The 23,647-nt window shown below is 38.9% G+C and overlaps 1 protein-coding gene and 1 long non-coding RNA gene across 2 annotated transcripts in view; both read left to right on the top strand.

The window, feature by feature from the left end:
• Window positions 1–23,647, top strand: part of gbe1b (glucan (1,4-alpha-), branching enzyme 1b) — an 85,336-nt gene that overhangs the window by 2,040 nt on the left and 59,649 nt on the right. The window contains exons 2-7 of the mRNA XM_008309264.3: window positions 5,008–5,177; window positions 8,924–9,039; window positions 11,523–11,648; window positions 12,155–12,290; window positions 14,498–14,588; window positions 17,022–17,231. Of these exons, the coding sequence (XP_008307486.1) occupies window positions 5,008–5,177; window positions 8,924–9,039; window positions 11,523–11,648; window positions 12,155–12,290; window positions 14,498–14,588; window positions 17,022–17,231 (849 nt within the window). The remainder of the gene's footprint in view (window positions 1–5,007; window positions 5,178–8,923; window positions 9,040–11,522; window positions 11,649–12,154; window positions 12,291–14,497; window positions 14,589–17,021; window positions 17,232–23,647) is intronic.
• On the top strand, window positions 12,297–13,985 carry LOC112486980 (uncharacterized). The gene is made up of 2 exons (XR_003049626.1): window positions 12,297–12,603; window positions 12,639–13,985. It is a non-coding gene; the product is annotated as an uncharacterized LOC112486980 (long non-coding RNA).

The following is a 23,647-nucleotide window of genomic DNA, read 5'->3' as shown; positions in this document are numbered from 1 at the left end:
TGGGTACGTCGTCAAAATTGGGTCATATTTTCATGTCAATAATTAAGGATTCAGAGCTATAGACAGTGGTGTAATTTAAGGGGAAGTTGGTTTTGGATTTGTTTGCCTAAGTCCTTGGAACAACCGCAAACACAGTACCACACACACACAAAGTACACCACACACACGTATGTCCACTCTTCACCCTCTTTATCATGTGCTATAAGTTATAATAATTCTCATGTTGTCCTACATTCAATGTTTTTTCCCTTCCCTATTGATAAATAATCTGTCTGTCCATAATATGCATGGTCAGGACATATGTGATACATATTTTTGGATAAAGTTAAATGGATCACTGAGGCTATTATTACTAATATTGATTCTGAAAACTGAACAGCATTTTCTGAGCACATTCACACTCCTAATATTTAAATGTATATATTTTATAAGAAACAGGCCTGTGGGATTGTGTAATATATTCTATGGGGATTATATGATGTAACATTCTATACATTTAGAATTGGGGTGTGGCTTATACACTATGTATCTTTAGTTCCATTGAATATTTGTCAGAAATTTGTCTTTTAATTTAATTCACTGAGAGTGCGTTTTAATTAATTCCTGAAAGGAAACTGACTTCTACTGTAAACCAAAAAATCACCAATTTAAAAGAAAAGAAAAAAAAAAGTGTGTTTAAATATTTCTCTTTGTTGTTTGGAACCTTTGAAATCAAAGGAAAAAAAGGACCAAAATCTGTAAGAAATACTTTACCTACTTTATTTCACAAATGTATGCCCTAGGGTTATAATACATTCAAACAAATGTATGCCCTAGGGTTATAAGAGCGTACATTCAAGGAAGCATTTGTCTTGAAGCTGTAGACTGAGAACCTGTTACATATATAAAAAAATACTAAAAGGATTAGGTTACATAGGCACTAACTTACAAACTATGGGGATTGGGGAACATTTTCACCAATTACTACCCCTCAGTCCCCAACCAATATAAAAAAGTCTAAATAAAGGGAAAAGTTAGAAAAAGTTAGTTTTAAGCACGTCTGTATCCCAAGTGGGTTACATGTATTATTTTCTAAATTGGTTTGTGAATAATGAATAGAATTAAAGTTGGTCTTTGAAAGAACCAAAAGTAATTTCCTTGTCTTTAACCCTGATAAGCTAATTAAATGTCAAATGCGTTACCAAATTACAGATTTGAGTTTTATTTATTTTGGGAGAATCAAATAACTTTTCTTTAAATGTGCAAGTTCTCTGGCACATAATGAGCAATACTGTTATTGTACTGTATGTACAGTAATCTGTTTATTAAAAAGTTAAATGGGTAATAAATGCAATTTTTATTTTTTCTTGTTATCACAGTGTTTTTTTTCCTTTGACCAAAACTGTCATGTTATTTTTTTTTTTTTGTTTATCCTAAACTAAAACTGTTTAAATCTTCAAACTATAGCAAACAGTGACAATAACCATTCATTTCAGTTGGACTATAGAATGGCATTTCACTTTTTTTTCATCATATTCCTCTTCTGCATCTCATTCACGCTTTATATTCTGGATGAAAGGAGAAAGAAACGTGTGATATGTGTTACATCCTTTCAGAGATAATGATCTGCAGCTACCATTGCTACACTGGCCTCTTCCTGTTGGCTCTTTCTCAAAAGGCGTTAAAACTCTGCTTAGGGCCCATATACTTTTATCCATTTTCATTACTGCGTCTGATCCCGTCTCTAATGTGGCACGTAAGGGACCACCTGCTTTGTATTTGAAAAGTGCGAGCAGCACTAGAGCCCAAGAGATGAGCGTGTCAGTTCTATCTAAGACACAGCTTGGGGTTGCAAGGCTTCACCTGGCTCTCGATGCGTCTCCAACACCTGCCTCGCTGATGAAAGCTTTACGCAAATGATTTCACGTATACGATTGCTGCTGTGTGAAGGTTAATTCTCAGTAAGCCCCTGGTGTTCTAAGGCTTGGCATCCAAACACCATATCATGAGCACAAGCATAGTAATCAAGAGCTTCTTTCTGGCTGCTGTGTCACACTGAGCCCCCGCCCCCCACTGTGCTGCATGGCTCTGTGAATTCAGCCGCCTTATCAGCAGACCTATGACCACACAGACATATTCTTTAGATTTCACCACCGTGTCATGGCTAATGTCTGTCCTCATCTACGGTTGTTTGAGTTTCGTCTCCCACCACGTGTTGCTGGTATGGAGACCGTATAGTTTAACTTTTGCACCAATTAAGTGTTTCTGGAGCTAAAGGCAGGCTCATATTTTATCCTCACCACCAGGATGTTAGATTGGTTGCATAAAAAAATACCCCAGCTGTTGATACTGCATGGAGGTTAGAGCCTGAGCAAGCAGGACTCTGTTGACATGCTTCATTATTTACCCTTCCTGTTGTGCAAGTTGGGGGGGAAGTGCTACCAGGAATTTAAAGTTTGTGGCACCACAAGATGATTAATTTACACTGACGGGAGCGCGGCTACTGCAGCATAAGATGTTTGCAAATATTTGAATATGTCATTACTGGCCGTTTTCAAAGTAAAGATACGGCCAGAATATTGTGTTTTTTGCTCATAATGGCAATTAGGTATGCTTCATGCAAAACTGGATATTTAATTTGAAAAAACAGCAGTACATGCTCTTAGCCGATTCACATGGGAATAGAGAAACTTAAAAATAAAATATTATACGTATGTGTATATACTGTATGTATATATTACATTTTTTTTAAATAATTCACAGAGTTAAATCATTTATTTCTCAGGCAGCATTTATTTTGCCTCTACCTGTCTCAGGTCGAACAAAAGGGTTGATGTTGGCAAGGAATTTACGATTTCATCAATCACCCGCTCCGTAAATGCTCAGGCCTCTCTTTAATGCCTCATTAATGCAATGCAACTGTCAGAGACAGGCATTAAAGCCTTCATTTGAATGTCACCTTGGTTCCTGCTGTATGAAAGCCTGCTGGGCCAGCTGAAGTCAGGATGTCGGAGTAAATTCAGTGTTTTCACCCTTATTAAAGGTGTGAATGCTTTTTTTTCTGATCTCTTTTTTTATTTTTATTTTTTAAATGTTTTTTTAATATCTCAGTTATGTTACAATACAACAATCAAATTGAGGGATTTTCAATTGAAAAAAAAAATAAACAAAAATTCCTTTCAAAATGTAATAAAAAACATTCATTTCTTCAGTCATTTTAATTGTGTCGCAGGAAATCAGAGTGAGGTGTTTATTAGAAATTTACTTTTTTTGATATTTGTTTGGTTCCATTCAGAAGGTATAAATAAACAACCAGAAGATACAGTGCTACATGAAAGCATTTCCAAGACCCCCACACAACATATTTGAAAGGGACATGTCTTTGAAATAAGCGGGTGAGTTATGTTCCATCGTGTTAGTTAAAAATATACTTGACTAGAATTTTGGCGAGACCTTGGAATGCTGGTCATTGAGCTTCCTATCATTAATGTAAGCTTCACTTAAAAATGTGTTGGCAAACTTTACATAATTTATCTCTGTTTTTATATATCATTAAAAAAATAATTAAATTTAGGATTGACCCGCTAAGTTTGATTGTCATGGGGAAAGGTCTTTCTTTCTTTGTGCTTTTTGGTTCTGCTACTCCGGTTATTTTAGCCACTTTGTTACGCAACATACATTGGAACAGAGGGAGAGCTTTTCCTTCCGACGTGACCTGTTGGCAAACAGGCCAAAGCCCAAGCTGGCGATTTGACTTTCCATTTGTGTTTGGTCAGGATGATGCAGACTGTCCTGACACCTCTGTGCTTCAGCTGTCATCATCAGTCACACGCTACACAACAGACCTGAACGCTCGCTCTAAATTTAGATACCCTCTTGTGTAACAGTCTCAAGAAGTTAGTGACTTCATCACGCCTGTGTCAGCATTTAAACAAGGAGAACTGCAATCGTGCATCTTGGTTTTCCAATACATACGATATTGTGTACATTTTTAATGATTCAAATCCTAAGGAGTTTTTACTCAGTAAGGTTTTAGTTCAATTAATTAGTCCGGAATTAAGCAACCAGGAAGTTTAATCAACGGTCATTCTATTGACAACTTGACTTCACTCATGGTGAATTAATACATTTAATTCCACTAAATCTATTGGCTGAGATTGAAGCATCCATCTCATGGGCCAGTTTGCAGAATGTTTTGCTTCTGTTGCTAATTGTTCTGTCTGCAGTGAAATCCTGGCTCCTCTGGTGCTGCTAAAATATTTTACTGTACCACTGCTCAAAAATGGACTTTAATAAAATTAGCAATTGGTTGATTTTTCTTCCGTCTCCAACTCTCTCCGGGTCTTATTCTATTTTGGAGAAAGTTGGATGCAGAGGAACTCATTTTTATTTAGTACCTAATTCCAGTCATCAAGCTCTTTATTTTGAGAGTTGTTGAACTCAGGAGAGAACCTGTGAATGTGTGCAATCTGTGGGTAAGAATTCATAATATGTTGTTATGAGAATAGAGCAAAGGGAATAAAAAGTAAGGTAATCGAAGAAGGAAAAAAACATTTCAATAATTGGAATGCCAAATTGCCAAAGAATTACCAGTAGATCTCTACAATGAACTGTATTTGCTTTTTTGTGGTGCATTTAAACAGTGTTTGTTTCTTTTTTTATAATTGCCCACATGTATGTGGATTTGATCATTTGTAAGACTCCAGTTCACTGATCAATATCATGTTAATATGTATTCAAAAATCAATTAAAAAGTTTTAAAGTTAACAGTAATTCAAAAGTAGAGTAATACATGGAGATAGATGCATTTAGTAGAAAAACAAAATAAAATCTCAAGATGGTTTGTCCAAAGTTAACTTATCCAAACATTTGCCAAAGAAATAACATTAACCAGAGTAAAAATTCTGCTACCAAACCTGTGGCTATTAAAATATCCTTCTTTTTTTTTTTTCTTAAGACCCATAGAGATGTGTTTTCAGTATTTTCATTCAGGTGTGTGTGTGTGTGTGTGTTTCCTGTGGTTTGAAGGTATGAGCTGCTACAGAAGCAGCTCTTTCAGCTGGAGGAGGCGGAGGGGGGCTTCGACCAGTTTACCCGCAGCTACAGGAGCTTCGGTGTGCAGCGACGACCTGACAACAGCCTCTTCTTTAAAGAGTGGGCTCCTGCTGCAGAGGCCCTCTTCCTCACTGGTGACTTCAGTAAGTACTGCACTGTGACACCGCTGTACCATATCTACAATTTCAAATGATCCATTTGAGAGAGTTTGATAATTATTACCGTATTACATTATTTATTGCTTTAATATTTAATTTACAAATACAAATCCAATCATGTTCTATTGCAGTTTTCCAAACTTTTTTTTCTGGAGACCCATATTTTAAAAGACACAAACCTTTGCGATCCAAGTCCTGGGAAACATGATGCGAGAGGACCCCCCAAAAAGCTCTTGCGACCCACCTCAGGGTCACGACCCAGTCTTTGGGAAACAAGAATGCGTTCCCAGTTGAACCTATTCACTGTTACTATGGAGATACAGTATTTCACTGCACACATGTTTATTCATGTTGCAATTAGAGGGATTTGCTTGCATTTCTGCTCTTTCAAGCACAAAAGTTAGAGTTAAATTTAAACACAGCCACTCGGGTGCACTGGTATCAGGCTTTTTGATCCACTGACCTGGGAGTAGGAGAAAATAGTAGTAGAAAATATTGATTACATGGTATAAACTTACATACTCCTAATGTGGGAGTGTGTATTAATATTTTAGAGGCTTGTTATTTCATCATCGCTGCAAAGATGCCGAGAAAAATTGCAACCTCTGTGTTTGCTCTGAAATCTCTGTCCCTGTGGTCTTAGCTTTGAAAGTAATTCCAGGTGATTGGTCTGTGGAGTCTTTTATCTCCATCCAAATATGGGATGTTATAAAAGTATATACATATATATATATATATATATATATTCTTTTTTTTAAAGATATTTATTTTTGTCATCATTAACAAGATAAAACTAGATTCACTTTCATCTGTCAAAGTGATACACAAGGTAAAACAAGGTCTGGCATTTTAATTTGTTTTTCTTTTACTTTCATCGAGCGATCCATTATATATGTCAGCAGTAATTTCTAGAATTACTCCAGCGGGATTAATACAGAAAATGCAGGAGAGGAATAAACACAAAACAAGGTGAAATATTTCCCACCCGTTCACATAGCTCAAATAGTGTTAGTAATGCTCCATGCACCACAGACCGAAGACTACTTACCTCTCTGCTGCTGCCATTCTGAACTGACACTCGCCTGATAGTGATAAAAGAAGCAAATGCTAATAGTAATACCGCTCAGATTGATTCTGTTTTCAATCCTGGAGTTTCCTTTTCTGAACATTTCTCTCTTTCGTCTCTTGCTGCCAGTCCGTCTTTCTCAATTATTCCTGTTCGGTTTATTTTTTCATAATTATCCCGCCTGGAACTCGGCAGCCGCTCAATTTCCGGCTTTCAATTCCGTGGGACATTATATTTTGACACAGCCCAGTCATGTTATTTGATTTCAATTTGGCAATAAATGTGAAAACAGCCCAGTAGCCCTGTTCATGAATATGTTGCGGGTCGGCTGCATAATGTTCTTTGTTCTATCTGGAGGTTTTTTTTCTGAGGAGCTCAAGCTCAGTCGGAGAAATAAATAGTAGAGAAAGATTTGGGCTGACCTGTTTAAAAGTGCTGGTGTTCTGCCCAGTCACTTTCTGAGCATCTCATGCAATTCATCTTCTCTCCCATCTCCTCCCGGTGAGTACACAGCAGATATGGATTAGTGTAAGTCGGTATAAACCAAAGCCTAATAATAAATGTTTAAGTTGTAATATTTCCCTGTCTGTCGTCGACAGAGGGTAATGTGGTATCAGCGGGTTATGAATTTAACGCCTCTCTGTTCTTCATGCGGGGGGGTTAATTCAATGAGCGCTGAAGTGGTACTTTATCATTTTGCCTTTCAGATCAGTGAGCCTGCTGCTTCTACACACGGATGCATACAGGAGATCACTGCTGATCACAAAAACCAACCTGAATGTATTACGATAATGAAGTCCAAGGAAAAGACATTCATTTAGATAGACTTACAGAAAATACAGGTCACAAGAGAGGTAAAAAAGTTGCAGTAGGGAAGGGATGTCCACAGTCTGGCCTTGGTCCTAATTGTGGCACGGGGTCAAACTTTATTTGGCCTGCAGCCTCGATTAAAAAATGCATCACTCGTGGCCCACCAGCATTCTGCTCAGAGTAGAAATACACACACAAACTGGACAGTTAAGATCACTGGGTGGCCGTTCAGTATCTCGCTAGCTAATTTTCTATGTATTACCTTTTATTATTAGGTCACAGATTACAAATGCAGATTTATTTTCTATTTTTTAACAGTTCAGATAGCTAAAATATTCTCTAAAAACCAAATTATTGCGTCTTTTATTATATGTTAATATTTATAATAATCACTTTGTACAGCTGTAAAACACCAGTTCAATTACTTTAGTGCACGTCACTCAAACATGAAATACATCCATGATCCACATCTTGGTGCCCACCTACCAGGATCTCTACAGTAAGAACAGTTTCTGTCACTGTTTACTCCATATGTCAATGCCACAGTGGCTGAAACCCCATCTACCTTAACTCAAGACGAGGGGAAAAGAACCCAAAAAAAAAAAAAAATCAAGACAATGACAAATTTTAGGTTACGGAAAAATTGGTACGTATGCGAAAAAAACAAAATGAGCAGAGGAGAAATCCGGAGCGCTGAAGAGTTGGCAGCACAATTCATCACAGCAACCAGCAATGTTTTAAAAATACCATGACATCCATCACAGGCAGCGTTTCATCACTAGCTTCATTAATTGCCAGTGTTGCTAAGTCACTCTAATTCTAACAAATACACCCAGGTGATATCACTGGGAATCAGTTTACTCCTGCACGCAAACTAAAACCAATCTGCCCCCAGGGCTTAAACCCAAAATAACCAGAGGCAGCAGAGACGTTCTCCGCCTCACGACGCTGCAGCCATAAATGGTAGCTATTTCCTCCCTTGGAGAACAATTGTCATGCACACTTCCAATTTCATAAAGAGCAGATAAAAGGTTTATTACATACAGAATGGCTAGCTTTATGTCTAGTTTCTAATTTCCCTAGTTTTTTGTTTTTCTAAATTTATATTTTTGTTGTTCCCTATTGGAGCTGAGTAAATTATACTGCTGAGTAGAAATCGATTCCTTTAGCCTACTGGCAAAGTGGGACGAGGACTGTAGTTAAAAGCCCCAATGAGGCGATAAATGTAGCCTGACTTGACTGCGTAAAAATCCTCTGGCTGATGAGCCTGGCGACTGGCAGAGACGGAGACCAACACAGCGAAAATCTCATTGGATTAAAACCAATTGATTCTGATAAAATGTAGGGTCAGTTTATTGTCCTTTTTAATTGGTCAAGGTCAATGGGCTGAACCAATGGTGAGCTGCTTGTTACTGTGCAATGATCCATTTGCGTCATGTACTACTTCAAGTATTTTCTTACGACGATGTATCTGGATTTTGGAGTAGTATTTGTGGTATTACAGTGGAAGTGTAGTGTCAAGTATTAATGTACATCACATGGGATAGACAGCTCCATCCAGTGGAATGTGGCAACTTTGCACATCATCAACATTACATTGTTAAAGAACATCACAAACAACAAGACTAAATGTTTGTTGATTTTTTTTTTTTTTTAAATCAGGGTCCATTTTGACTAAAAGTGAGACCTACAAAAGAATCCCTAACATGATCAAAAACTGTTTATCACTGTTAACCAATGGTTAATGGTAAAACTGATGGTAATAATAAATGTGATCTTGAGTCTCTCCAGTTAGGGTTGATACCCAGAAATGTTCAGTAAACTGTGTTCCAATCCTCTCTCTGTTCACACTTAGATGCCTGGGACAAATTCTCTCACCCCTACTGCAAGAAAGACTTTGGAAAGTGGGAGCTGATTATACCTCCTAAACACGACAAGTCTCCAGCTGTGGATCATAACAGCAAGCTCAAGGTAGAGGAACAGAACATCTTCATGCCTATTTTCACTCCCTCGGCGGGTGTCATGCTGCTGCAGCGGCATGGGAACGTGTCACGGTAATGTGCAAAGGGAGATTGCCTGTCATGTGCCGTGTCTTATGAAGCAAGTAAAAACCTGGCGTGTCGCCGTCACTGACGTGTCACGTGGACAGTCAGCAGAAAGAGGATCGTCTTATGAACAGTCCGCACAGTGGAGGGTAGATGCACCCGAGGAGCTCATCTGATGGCTTTTGTTTTTTAGATCCCATCTGTGGCAGCCCACGGAGGACTCAACACAGTGTGGTGTTTTTGTTTTGTTTTTTTTGCGCTGAAAAGCACAGGTCATGGGTTTTTGTTGGGTTTTTTTAAGTAATTTACCAGGGTTAAATGATAAAACACACACCTCCCATTATGCATTGTGTCTTCTCAACAAACAGCATAGATGGGAGGTAATCCTGATGTGAGATGCCAGATGAGAAGTGGATGGCAGCGTGGCTCCACTCTCCTTGGGACTGGGTCAGAGTTGGCAGGCTCCTGCACCCTGGACAGTCTGCCCAGCTCCCATTGTCAGTGGAGGTCAGTCTGAGGACGATAAGAAGCAGATGGAAATGCTGGCACCTGGCCTTTCCTTGTGCACCCCTGCTGCCTATGAATGGCTATCGCACTAAGAGCCCCACTTTAGAATTAGTTCCACAGCACTCCCTCGTGGAAGCACGAGCTTTGCTGCGTTCACTGTCATACAGAGCGGTTTGCCCTTCCAGCCCCTTTTGTTTTGGCCTCAGTTTGTCTTCGTAGACGTACAGAAATGTGCACATACTGTATTAACCAAAAATATGTTGCTGTAATGTGCATGACTTTGACAAAGGTAAATTGGAGTAATCCAATGCCAATTTTTTCTGCAAATTGCTTGCCCAGAATTTTCTTCTTTTGTTTATTCAGACAGTACAGCCCTCAGCTGCTCCAGACCTCAGATTTTTTTAATGCACTAATGCTGGCCAGTTTGTCTGAAGGGCCCTGGATCTCTCAGGCTTCATGCCAGTCCATTTATCCAACTATCTTTTCCTAATCCTATAAACTGCGAAGCTCGTCATAAGCGGAGCCAGGCAGCCAACCCCCAAGTGGCCTGGTCATAATGAAAAAACCCAGAGGGGGTCTGGCCAAAGACTCACTGGCAGGTGGCATTGGAACAGTTATTACTTCACAACAGAAGCCTGAATTAGCCAGGTTCTAATGTCCGTTCTGCAAGGGATGCATGAGGGCGAACACACACTGTGGCTAACTCCACAGGATCGATTCTCTATGTTGGCTTTTCAAACTCTCACCCAGTCTTTTTTTTTTTTAAGATTTTACTGATAGAGCCAATGTAGCTTTTTAGTATGAATTTTTTTTTTCCTAACTACTCCAAATTGACCCCTTTACTTTCTCAAAGTGCAGACATAATTGACGAGAGTCAAAGGATAATGATTCAGATTTCCCTTTTTTCTAAATTGATCCTTTGCTCAAGTCTTTCTCCCAGAATGGAGCAGTCGGTGGCCCAGTTAGAGCAAACACAGAGAACACATGAACCTTTCATGTAACATCATGCAGCACTGGTTCTCAACCTTCCTAGCACTCCATGTAGCTTCTTATATCAGGGTGGATGCTGTACAATAGATTGAAATTGCACAATAAATGATCAAGCTCTAAAAATTTAAAACATATCTATATGCTTAAAAAATGCTTCCCAAAACTAAAACCTAGTTTAGTAGTTCTTTTGACTTAGAATCTCTATTTATGAGTTTTTTAAATTATATACAACAGCATCTTCCACCCAAGATTTAATCTTTGGATACTTGTACAACTTCACCAGACATTTGTCTGTCGTCGCCTGTCAGTCAGACATCAGACCAATCAAAGAAGAAGTGAAGTGAGGTAAGGTGAAGTGGAATGGCCTTTTATTGAAACTCTAGTGCAGGAGACGACCTTTTTGAAACTGAGAGCTACTTCAAGGGTACTGAGTAATACGAAGAAGTACTTGTTTGATACACGAATAATGTAATAATAATAAAAAAGAACCAGTTTGGCCCCTTCAAACACTCTTTTTACCATTGTAACTGCAGCCACTTGAACGCCATTGTTATTGTAACTGATTCAAAAGGAACAAGTCGCACTTAATTCCAGTTGTTTGATCCTCCAGTTGACTTGTTTTATTTCTAGGACACACTCCTGCCAGGTTTCCATTGTTTTTTGAATAATTGTTCAAATATATATATTGAAAAAAAATATATAATCTTTTTTTTTTTTTATGTTTTATCTGCATCACTTTCAAAAACATCCAATGACTGCCTGATGGCTTTGGTTGTATTCCCTGTCGACTCATTTGACCAAAAAGTATTTCCCTTTGCAGTTTGTGCCTGTTGTATCTCCTCTGTGGTTTATTTTATTGCCCTATAACAAAGACAGTATTTTTACATTATATTTATTTATTTATTTTCCTAGGTGGTGGTTCACACCAAGGAGGGTAAACGACTGTACCGCATCTCACCCTGGGCAAAATACGTGACCAAGGAGGAGAAGTCTGTCATCTATGACTGGGTTCACTGGGACCCTCCTCATCCGTACATTGTGAGAATTGATTCCTTTTCTTATGTCTTTAGACTGAAACACTAGTGTACTAGATGCTGCAGAACTTTAAAAAAAAAACAACATAAGTGTTGTTTGTTGTCCTGGGCTCAAGCTCAGCCAAGTGTAATGAGTAGTTAGTACTTCCTCTCTGATTGACTTCTAACAGAAGTACTGTATAGTATACAGTATACTGTATTTGCTCAGCCTTAAAGTGGCAGCCGTGTGCGTCACACTTAAGGTCTGTGGTTAGCCACAAAGAACACCGTTTCACAGCATGTATAAAACAAATCCCCTCGGTTGTGTATCGTCGACACAGTGAATCATGGGTATATTAATATTTAATGTGAAGAACTATTTTCAGCCTCTGTGATAAGATATTTTCGTGCGGCGATCCACGTCGTCTTTGACCTTATTGTTTGGTTACCAAATGTTCTTTAATTTTTAGCAAAGAACGTGCTGTACTCATCATCCCGTGTCTGTTGTGTATTTTGTTTTTTGTCTTCCAGCAAATACATCCTCGGCCAAAGAAACCCTCGAGCCTGAGAACATACGAGGCCCATGTGGGAATTGCTTCACCAGAGGGAAAGATTGCTTCCTATGCCAACTTCACAACCAACGTGCTGCCCCGGATAAGGGACCTGGGTGAGACATAAGAACAGGAAATAATCTCCTTGAAGTTGGCTTCTTTCATTTTAAACGTCCTTGTTTCCACGACGAGTATTTAGGCCACATTGAGAATAAAAAAATAAAAGTAAAAGCCATACATTCATGAGAGTAAAATCTAACGTTATGAAAAAAAGTAATAATTATTTTAAAAAATAAATTCCTAATATTCGTACAAACGCGTCATCCCATGCATCGTGTGTCCAAGTCTCGAACGGAAACTTTAAAAACCACTCTTTAAACCACTTATGATCAAATGTCTAATAAATGCTGTTATCTTGGTGGTAAAGACGTCTAATAAATGCTGTTTATCTTGGTGGTAAAGAGAACTTTTCATTGTCCTGATGCTTATTAGGTATCACCTTTTTTTTGTGAACCCAACACGAACATATAACTGCACGAGATTCTCCAGGTTTCTTATTCTGACACACTTGTTAACAATGTGTGCTCTTCTCTCAGCTCCTCCAAAACATGCCAACTAAATTTATGATTTGAATCCCCTAAACTGATTACTTTTTCATCATAAATTAATGATTTTTTTACCGTAATACTACGGCTATTTTCTCATGAATTTACGACATGTTCATTCTCATAAATTCAGTTCTATAGTGTAGTGGTTATCACGGCTTCCTAACATGTCTACACTCAAAAAGAGTTCCAACCACAGTACAACCATATACTACGTCCTCCTCGTGTAAGTCTCTTTGGATAATAGTGTTTAATGGGACCCCTAATACTACGTCTTAACATCCTCAGTGTCGTGGAGGAAAAGACTTCGATGAGGTTTCCAATAAGTCGTAGAATTTTCCAGATCTGAGCCCCTCTTGTCTGTTTCACTCTGGAGATCATATTGTGATGGGTCACGGAGCAGTTCCTAGCTGCCACTTTACTGCACCTCCTCTGTCAACACTGGGACACCGCCCAGCTCACACAGCGAGGGCTTCTGAATGCCACCACTCTTCTACTTTAGCAGTACTTCCTGTGGCAGACCTGTCGCTCTTGCTTTGCACAGCACAACATCATGAAGTCAACATCATGTTTACTGGCATGGCCTGGAGGGTTACTGCCCATTAGACAGTGTTCTGTAGGTTAGGCTCCACAGCCTGTGACAACACTGACTCTGAAACAGCCTGCCTCCATAAACATGAGTGAAACTCAGGCTGCATCTCGCATTTCTTAGTCAAGTAGAGCACACATATGCATGAACATTCTGGAATGTTGGTCCTGTTCCTGTTTCTGATAAGGCCGTTCTGATGCAATGCTAGGAGCGTATTGATAAAAAGTTTTCTTCGGTCATTTCATTGTGTTTTTCTCTTTTTTGGGGGGAATTTAGATATAATATACATAGATTTGGTAGACAATTCACACACTCTTCTTCTGTGTCTCTCTCTCTGTCTCTCCCCTCTCTAGCCCAAAAAGTGTGAAATAAATAACTCTTTCCTACAGTGGAGACCCCCTCTGGAGAGCTCAATGGTGGTTTAAAAACCTCTCGTTCTCTTATTCATTGAAGAAGTTTATTCATAGGTTGTTCCTAAAATGTTCTACATGACCCTGTGATTCAGATACGTTTGTTTCTCTGTAGCCACGGTCGTGTTTTTCTGACAGAAAAAGCCCGCAGCTCAGGTTCTCAGTATCGGGTCACATCTGGACGCTGTTGAAAAAAAAAAAAAAAAAGATGCGTTTATTTTAAAACGTAGATGTATGTTTCCCTGCCCCGTGCTCCCCAGATATCAATGACCCACTTCTGGACCACAAAAATGGGAAAATCCCAACCAAAACACAAATCACAATTGAGTTTGAGACCCCTATGGGTGACAGGTGGAACTGCCTCAGGTGACACTCCCACATTTCTCAAATTAAAGAAATTCACATTGAACCAATATTTTTGACCAGTGTTTGTCTCCAAATGAACCGTATCATGTTATTACAGGAACTCTGACTATTGTATAACACAGGATAAAATGGCTCATAAAAAAGACATTAGATGTTTTATGATACAGCCCTGCGTACAATATATTACACACACTTCCGGATCATTCATAATTCAGTGGTTTAAACTCGAGCCTAAATGTAAGGATATCAGCTCCACAATTCATCTTTATCATCTGATAGGAGATTTTTACAATGTAGAGGGGGAAAAAATGATATTGTTTTCCCTCTCTGACCCTTTTCCCCTCTTTATTTAGGTTACAACTGTATCCAGCTGATGGCTATCATGGAGCACGCCTACTACGCCAGCTTCGGATATCAGGTTACAAGTTTCTTTGCTGCGTCCAGGTGAATATGTCTTTCTCACAGAGTGATTTGTATCAGACTGTGTCCTTTTTATTGACATCATTAAACTTCATTGTTCATTTTGACTCAATAAACCCAGTTAACAAATATAAAAAAAGACAGTACCAGGACTCAGTAAAATACAGTACTATGTTGTACTGTTTTCTACCATCATTATATATTCAATAATACAAGAAAGAAATTCTGGGGACACAATCCTGTTCATAGAGATGATGTGGCGCTGGTTCAAATCCCAGCCAACATTGAGCCACTCAGGGTTCACCCTTGACTGGTCTGTGGGTCACATGCAGAACAAAAAAGTATTCACACTCGCATTGACACCTTGGTGGGAGCATCTGTGGCTCTCTTTCTGGAAAGGTCACACAAGGTCAATTTTGGCATCTTGTTCACAAAATAGAAAACAAAAACCTGCAAAATTCTGCTGAAATCATCTAGAATAACTTCATGCTCTAAAAAAGTTGGTGACTTCAGATGTAACTCTGTCTCCATAATTCAAGGTCAGGGATGTGTGACACCAGCAATAACGTAAAAAAAAAAAATCTCTGTAAATACATTAGCCTTTAATCCTGGAAACGTTGGGAGTTTTAGATAAAGGAGGCCTAGTCCGAGTATTTATCTCCTTTCAAAGATGCCTCCTTTGAGTAGAGCACAAACTCAAAGTGTAATGTATCTGGTTTAATTTCACCCATGATTGATCTTTCAGCGTCATATAAAACCTGAGCGCTTCAATACCGGGAAGCTGGGTAATAGTGTCGCAATGTGTCCTGTTTTGTAAGAGAGCTGATGTAAAGATAGCTGTGAGGACAGAAAGTCGTTACTGGACGAAACAAGTAGCTGTGGTTTCTGTTCCACACACTTCTCGTTGGTTATTTTCAGATATTAATTTTTTTTTATAAAGATGGAGAAGTATTACATAAGATTTACAAAGCTATTGTCATGGAGAAGTATTACATAAGATTTACAAAACTGTTGTCAACTGATGACTGATGGATGAATAAAACCACAACTGAACAATGTTTATGGAATGAGAATCAATGCAACCGGTCCCTTAAAGCATTGTTTCCCAAAGACTGGGTCGCGACCCTCTGGTGGGTCGCTAGAGATTTTATCGGGTCGTCTCACATCATGTTTCCCAGGAGTTTACGTATAATGTCTGTTGACTTGGGTCGCAAAGGTTTTTGACTTTTAAAGTATGGGTCCCCAGAAAAAAAGTTTAGGAAACACTGCCTTAAATCACTTGTATGTTTTGGTGAAAAACACAGTGTAGTCTGGCTGTTTCTCCTTAATTACAGGCCTGTTGACACTGTGGTAGTATGGTGTAGACAAAAGAACAGTGGGAGGACTTTGTACTTGTGCTGTTACCTTTGAAACTAACAAACCACCTATTTTTGGAGACGGTGGTGACAAGATGCAAAAATTTGTGCTCATGCATGGCAATTAAAAAAAAATCTATCCACTTTTCTTCATTATAACTAAAAAAAGGTTCCGGAAAAAATAACGTAGAAGAAGTCTGCTAATCTGAATAAAACGTTATGTTTTTCACAGTATTAAAGCCAAAGAATAAAATACAATCAAAAAGCATAGCATAGAATTTATTAGCATAGAAAATGGTAGAATAGAATAGAGCTTTATTGTCATTTGGACAACACCAAACAATGCACGTCAAATGCAGGAAATATATAACAATGTAAGTCGTTTAGCATGAATACAGATGTACAGGGGAGTTCCCTTCCTATGGTTTGATGAAACTCGATTTTGACTGTAGATCAGAACTCACATATATGTATATGTATAGTATATAAGTACTGATGTCACTCACCTACAATTACACAGTGGTAACATCATGACCTAGACCAGTGGTTCTCAAACTTTTCATACTCTGTACCACCTGAGAAAACATTGAGCTCTCTGAGTACCACCATGATGACCAACGTTAGAATACAGCAGCACAGGCCTTCGCTGTTATCCTCCACCACGCAGGAGAGATGTTTAGAAATGTTAAAAAAGATGTCTATGTTTAAATGTCGTATTAGTTGTGCGTGGTATGTGTCAGATATATTCAATTGAAAATGTAAATGTGAATTTTCCCCGCGTACCACTAGAGAGTGCTCGTGTACCACTGGCAGTACACGTACCATAGTTTGAGAAGCACTGATATAACTTTCTGTATATTTCTGTATTTGTGACCAGGGCTACAGTATGGTGGACACCAAGGCCTTGTGTAATTTGTGACCAGGGCTACAGTATGGTGGCCTTGTGTATAAAGTTACATTTTTACCCTTGAACAAGTTTTACCTGTTCTTGATGAGGATTATACTGTGACTTTACCAAACATAAACCCCAGATTTTTTTTTTTTTTGATTTGGCAGAAACTAAAAAGTACTCGCTAAGCTTCTGTGTATCTGTGTTTCACAGTCGTTACGGTACCCCGGAGGAGCTTAAGCAGCTAGTAGATGTGGCGCACTCTATGGGCATCGTGGTGCTGCTGGATGTTGTTCACAGCCACGCCTCCAAGAACACAGAGGACGGCCTGAACCACTTTGACGGCTCGGACTCCTGTTTCTTTCACTCTCCTCCCAGAGGAGACCACAGCCAGTGGGGCAGCCGACTGTTCAACTATTCCAGGTACCAAAGGGATCTCTGCTGTTATATTTGTCTAATCACACAAAAACAAACATCGATTCTCCATTCATGTTTTGAGAAGTGCCGATCCATGAGAAGTAAGTTGAAAAATGCACATTTTTATCTTGATTTTACCTTAAAAAAGTTTTTTCCTTTGTGGGTTTGATCTTGGTTTTATAAGTTCAAATTGAAAATGTTTTTTTTATTTTCAACCACCTACACAACCTCAGCTCAAGTGGTGTTCTCTTTTGTGTAATTGGGCACTCTGGAAACTGGCACTAAATCATGTTGTGGGTTACTGCACATATTTTTATATTATCCCACTGTATGTGTGGAGCAGCAAGGCTTTCACTGGTTGCCTTAGAAGTTGGTGGTCTGATACCAGCCTCTGCTGTTCTGTATGCACCCTTTACAAATGTATTCAGAGTCAAAGAATTCGTTTGTTTTTGAGAATAATTCTGTAAACTGCACGACATAAGATTCACTTTTACATTCAGTAAGTGGCTGTGTCAAATGGATTGAAGTTGGTGTCTTATATATGGTATGGGATGTTTGAGTAATGTTTTCCTTTGACGATTTCTCAGGAAAGTTGTTCATATAGAACATTGACAGTTGACTGCGAAGTCTTTTATGAAACCTGCCCAAGGTTTAAAAGCATATTCAATGCAAAGTGCTGCACACAGTCATTAGCTAGACGTAAAATTACATGCTGATGCATTCGTACCATTAGCAATAGATTTACATTTGACAGACATGCTGGTCCTAACGCTATTTTCTAAACCTTTTAGCACAGTTTATTTATGTAACAAAAGCAACAGACGGCCTGCAGATGACTGCAATAACAGCTCAACGTTATTTTATACTTTAGATGTAAAGATAAATTCTACGTATTTTTTTTTTTATTCAGTCATTAACACGGGAAGTCTGAACTTTGGTAAAAGAAAAAATTCTGCCTTTTTGATAAATGTTTTGCGTGGTCTGTGCACAGGCTTTATGTAAAACAAAATCAAAATAACTTGATGCTTTTTATTTTTAAGATTTTAAAAGATCTCCAATGTCAACAATTTCCGACAGAAATTACACGGAACAAAAATCATGACAGGTTTTATCTGGAGTCGCAAATAAGCTCCGTGGGTGTCTGGATGAAGCATAAATTCTCTACAATACACAAATAAATAAATGTTAATCTTTTAAATCCATCATCATCAACACTAATCTATTTGTAAATAATATGAGGTACAGAAATAAACAGTACAGAAATACCATACTCCAAAGTTATCTACACTAAGAACAAACCTGTGTATGGATGAGGCCAGTGAAGTTTGATTTTCTATAGGCTAAAAGAATAACAACACATGGGCACATTGTTGCTCTAAAACCAGTCGATACACATGCTGTTATTTACACACACTGCTGGAACATTTTTCTTCACGAAGCACCTCAAGCTTAAAATACCATCTCATGGAGGCTCCAACTTCAGCCTCACTGAGTGCAGGGCAGTGAATAAGTCTACGGCTGACAAGTTGACTGACAGAATTTTATAATGTGTTATGAGGAACTGTAGACTGATATAATATTGTGAGTGACAACTCTTGATGCTGCTTTAGCCCTCGATCGAGAATTTCAACCAAAAAATCAAAGTTACTAACAATGTAAGCCACACTTGGGTGTTCAGGATGATTTAGTTAAATCAGACTTATTACTTACTGCTGCTTTATTCCAGTTTGCTGATGGTATGTTGTTGACATTTTCTTAAACTCCTAAATAACTCATAGTCCAATGCGAGACATGATCTTAAAAAAACCAAAACAAAATAACTGACCCCTGAATGTCAAAACTACACAGTGGGGCTCGTTCATATCTGCCATGCTTGGACTGGAAAATACATTCATATTGTATATACTGTATTAAACTGTTTTGTACACTGTAACATTTTTGTAACAATTTGGGGATAATTTAAAAAACAAATCTACCAAAAAGAAAAAGTATTTCTCTAGCGAACTCGCCAGTAGATGGAACAGCAGCAACTAAAAAGTGTTAGAGTCATACACGGTACTAGGTTATTCAGTGAGGATTACCTCGTTATAGGTATTTGTAACAAGGTAACCCTGAAACCATCAAGTCCCATTATTCAACTAAATAACTCAATGACTGACTTTGGTAGAAAACTGGTCTGGGTAACAAATAATTATGTGGAAATATATATCTGAAAGGCCATCTATTTATATTGCCATCCAATTACACAGAGGGGAAAGAACGGGGGTCGGAGGTCAGAGGTCAGGGAGGGGGTTTGCTGACCAAACTGTGTTGTGCTGTTGTTTTGTGGCCTGTTAATTAAGTGTCTGGATTTCTTGCCGTAGTGTCTGCAGAAAGGATCATTAAAGAGGGGGCGGCGTGGAGTCCATCAGACGCCTCGCCAGTAACGGCTGTGTGTTGGTGTGCCCGTCACATAATGTTTAGTGTCGGGCGTCGAGGCTGTCCTAAGAGGACAAGGTAGTTCTTTTTATGAGATATTGAACTCTCCTCATTTCACCAGCACTCATTAGACACGATGCAGACATATGCCATGACTGGGAGGCATATGAGGAGTCATTTGTAAAAGCCCAAAGGATCATTGTCAGTTCATTTGTCTCCTTTGCCTCTCGCAGGCTGTTTGGTTGTGTCGTTTGTGTCGAGCTTTTCCACAAAGTAAATGAACCTCTGAGGCTAGCTAGCTGTAAACCTCGTGTGTTACGTGGCCAGTTCTAAATCAAGCAGCCGTGCTATCAGCCTTCACACTCTGACTAGGATGTATCCCGTTGGGGTGAAGCAGCCAACTGATGCTTCTTCCTCTGCGTCTCAGCCGCTGTCTTTATAAAAATAACACCATGCTTTTACACCCAGATTTAAATATATATATACTATATATATATATATACATATATTACTGATAGCACCTCACCTTGGTGAGGAAAAGGCCTGTGGTGATCTGTTTCACAAATTTGGAATGAAAAAAGTAGTTTTGCACAAGCCTAAACCTTTTTTATTTTTAAGATTTAGCACTGGTTATTAGTTTTTTCTTGGAAAAATTCTTAGACAATTGTTGATTTATTTAGTGATTCTTATGAATCCAATATTAATGACCTTAGTAAATAGTTTAAAAAAGTGAGATCAGAGGAACAGTTGTGTTCCTACAGTAACTATTCCTCTCGACCAGTGCGTCTGGGGGAGCAGTGGTGATTAAGGAAGCGGACTTGGGTCCGGAGGGTTTCAGGTTCAAGTCCACCAGCTGCTAAGTTACCATCGAGGTCCACCGAGCATGGCACCAGCCCCACACACTGGGCGTGTCTTTTGGTCCATTCACCAGAAATTCTCAAAGACACTGACGACACCTTGAAGGAGTGAACAGTTGAGAATGTAACCAGATGGTAGCCACACAAGCCAAGCCTTTTTTTATGATCAGGCTTCAGATGTGAGAGTTGTGAAAGTCTTAATGCTGTTCTGTAGTCTCCTTCACTTGTCACAGGGTTATTTAACATCCATCAATCTTTGTGTGAATTCTTTGGATATGAAAAGCAGGCCTATGGCCAGGCTTTTGAAGGGACTTGTGATGCGTTGTTTTTGCTCTTTCAAGCCTGGAGATCAACACTGTGTTTGAGGACTTAAAGGTTTTTATTCTGTATTTTGAGTCATCATTTCATACGGTATGTGGTTTTTTGGACATTTCTTTAAATTTTGATGATTGTCCTTACATAAGAAAAGATCAATCTGAAAGAGTAGGGAAATGTTCTTTGTAGTGACAAGGTCAATAATGTCCCTGTTTATGACCAACAAAGTTAAGTTGAGCATTTGGGCTGAAGTATGGGATTGGACAGGCTGTTTTTTTTTTTTTTCAATGTTCGATCCTTAAACTTTGAACATTATCGGAGCGATATCGTTCTGGAGTATTGGATCAAGCCAGTGTTGGCCACTGCTTCTCTTTTCCTGTTCTTCTGACACCACAGTTGCTCAGGCTAAGGTTCACAGCTTTTCCTGTCTACCAAGTGTTCAGGGTATTTTAGCAAACAAGCAAAGCAAAGGAAATCTGTTGGCTTAGAATAAAGCTATAAGTGACCTTATCTATATATTTTTCTGAATGGTCTTCAAAAGCTCTTTTAAACAACATGTCATACAGATGATAGTGATACACAGAGACACTTCCTCCCTCTTCTAAATATAGTCGAGAGGTAGAAAAGCACCAACTTCAGTGCAGGATGCTCTGACAGGCTTTAATGACCTCCCAAAAAAGTACAGACCATGAGGTCATATTAAAATGAGGTTGAAATAGATTTATATAATCTAACAGGCAGAAAAAACAACTATTCTCTGATGTCAGACTGCTGTTACAAACTCAACAGACCACAGATCACTGACACAGAGCAGAGAAATACAGACCGTCTGTCCAGCATTAGAGGAAAGCTTCCCTTGCGAGTCAGCCAGACTCACCATACTCTGTGAAAGGCGGCTGAATATTCTGTTCCCAAACATGAAGACACAAGCTGTGTTCAGCTTTACAACAAACTTGAAAATCCTTGTGTGTTTTAGAGCTGTCATGGTGAGATTTAATAAAATGATGTGATCGTTCAGTTCATACTAGGTCTAGAGCGGGTAGATCAGGATCTACCAGTAGATCGCAGAGGCAGTGCTGCTAGATCATGAACAGTTAAAATAACGAAAAGATATATGTAAATATACTGTAACTTTAAAGAGTGTCGTAGTAAAAAAAAAGGTTACTTTGAGGTACATTTTAGTTTGAGCTTTTTGTATTTTTAAGTTGACCCATGTCCAAAGACTCAAAATACTACAATTGGATTCACAAGTTTGTCCTTAGTGACACCATTTGCTGCTACGACAGGAAGTTCAAACAGGAGAGGAATAACTCTGTGGAGAAAAGATTGAGAAGTGTTGAATCAGAGGCCTCAGTTGTCCTTTTGGCCTGAACAAATGCACTCCATTCATCAGTCTGTCTCCTGTTGTTGTTTGATCATCACTTTTATCCTGCAAGTAGCTGTCACCCTGGGAAATGTATTTACACGTATCTGCTGTTTACCCCTAATGTTTTGACACTTAAATCTCTTCCATTGTGGCAATGAGTTGCTGTTGACGCTTTTACGACAAAAAAATTGGCTTCTGCAAACATAACGCGTTTTTTCACATCCGCTCTGATTACAACAGGACATAAATACCACATCGTTAGTCAAAGTGATGTTCAGCCAAAGGAGCGAAAGCACTGATAAGCTAACTTAACACAGAGCTAATACAGTACATGTTGTTAAAATCACATTGTCGTGAAAACACCACAGATGATGGATGACACTATCTTACACTACGAGAAGGAGAATTAGTTCCTTACTTTATCAACAGGCCTCAACCAGGACTCTCCGTCATTGTTGAGTCGTAGCAGGAGGACAGTGCAGTTTGCAATTATCTCATCCATATCCACCACAGAGTGAATACTCTAATGAACTGCATAGATAAGCGTTGCGTCAGGTGTAGAGATCTAACTTTCTCATTGTAATTGGACTTGATGATGAATGGCGCTGTGGCTCCCACTGTGGCAGCACAGTTTCATCATGGGCCTCTGGCTTCTTGCTGGTTATTATTTGCATCCCGTGGGGATACATTGAGTCAGAGACTTTGTCGGTCCCGTGCACCGGAGTGGAGGTCTTCATCTATTTATCACGGGATCTGCGTGGCCACCCAGCCAGGCTGATGTATCAGATCGTGCTTGGCTCTCTTCTGCACCACCTTGAGGGGAAGGAGTAGGAGCAGATGTAACGTGTGGCTTTTACAGCTGTCTGACAGTGTTGGGGTCGGTCAACTCCTCAGACCAGATCACAGATAAATTTATCTTCACTGGGCATAAAGCTTTGTCTCTAAGTGTAGTCCAAATGATACTATGGTAAGACTTAGCCTTACAATCTTTCATGTGTGGATCTTAGATTACCAAAGATGTTAGACTCATTTTCTTTTTTGTCGAATAAATCAATGTGTGCTTGAGGTTTTTTTTCTTCCTCTGGGTTTAGAGGAAATTATATTCTTGTTCACCTTGGTATTCAGGGAACAGATATAACAATAACATGTGTGAGGAAGTGGTATTATCAAGGACAAAAAGGTTTGAGGTGATTTTGAAGTAACACACTGTGATTCTTGGATGCTTTCAATGCTCGCCAACTGCTTTACACACAAATTTAATCATTCAAGCAAAACTCAGCTGAAGTCACACCAGTTCCAAAATTGGCAAAAGAAAAGCAACTGATATACTATCACTATTGAACTGTTTAAACTCAGAGTGTGGTTAATGAAGCCTTGCAGTGGTTACACAGAGACGGTGGAAAATCAGAAGTAGTTCAACTATTTCTTTTGAAAATTGTACTGTGGTTGAGGCTTTTTTATGATTT

Source organism: Cynoglossus semilaevis, chromosome 4 (assembly GCF_000523025.1).
Source record: "Cynoglossus semilaevis isolate Cse_v1.0 chromosome 4, Cse_v1.0, whole genome shotgun sequence".
Lineage (NCBI taxonomy): Eukaryota > Metazoa > Chordata > Actinopteri > Pleuronectiformes > Cynoglossidae > Cynoglossus > Cynoglossus semilaevis.
This window is presented reverse-complemented; position numbering and strand designations above follow the sequence as displayed.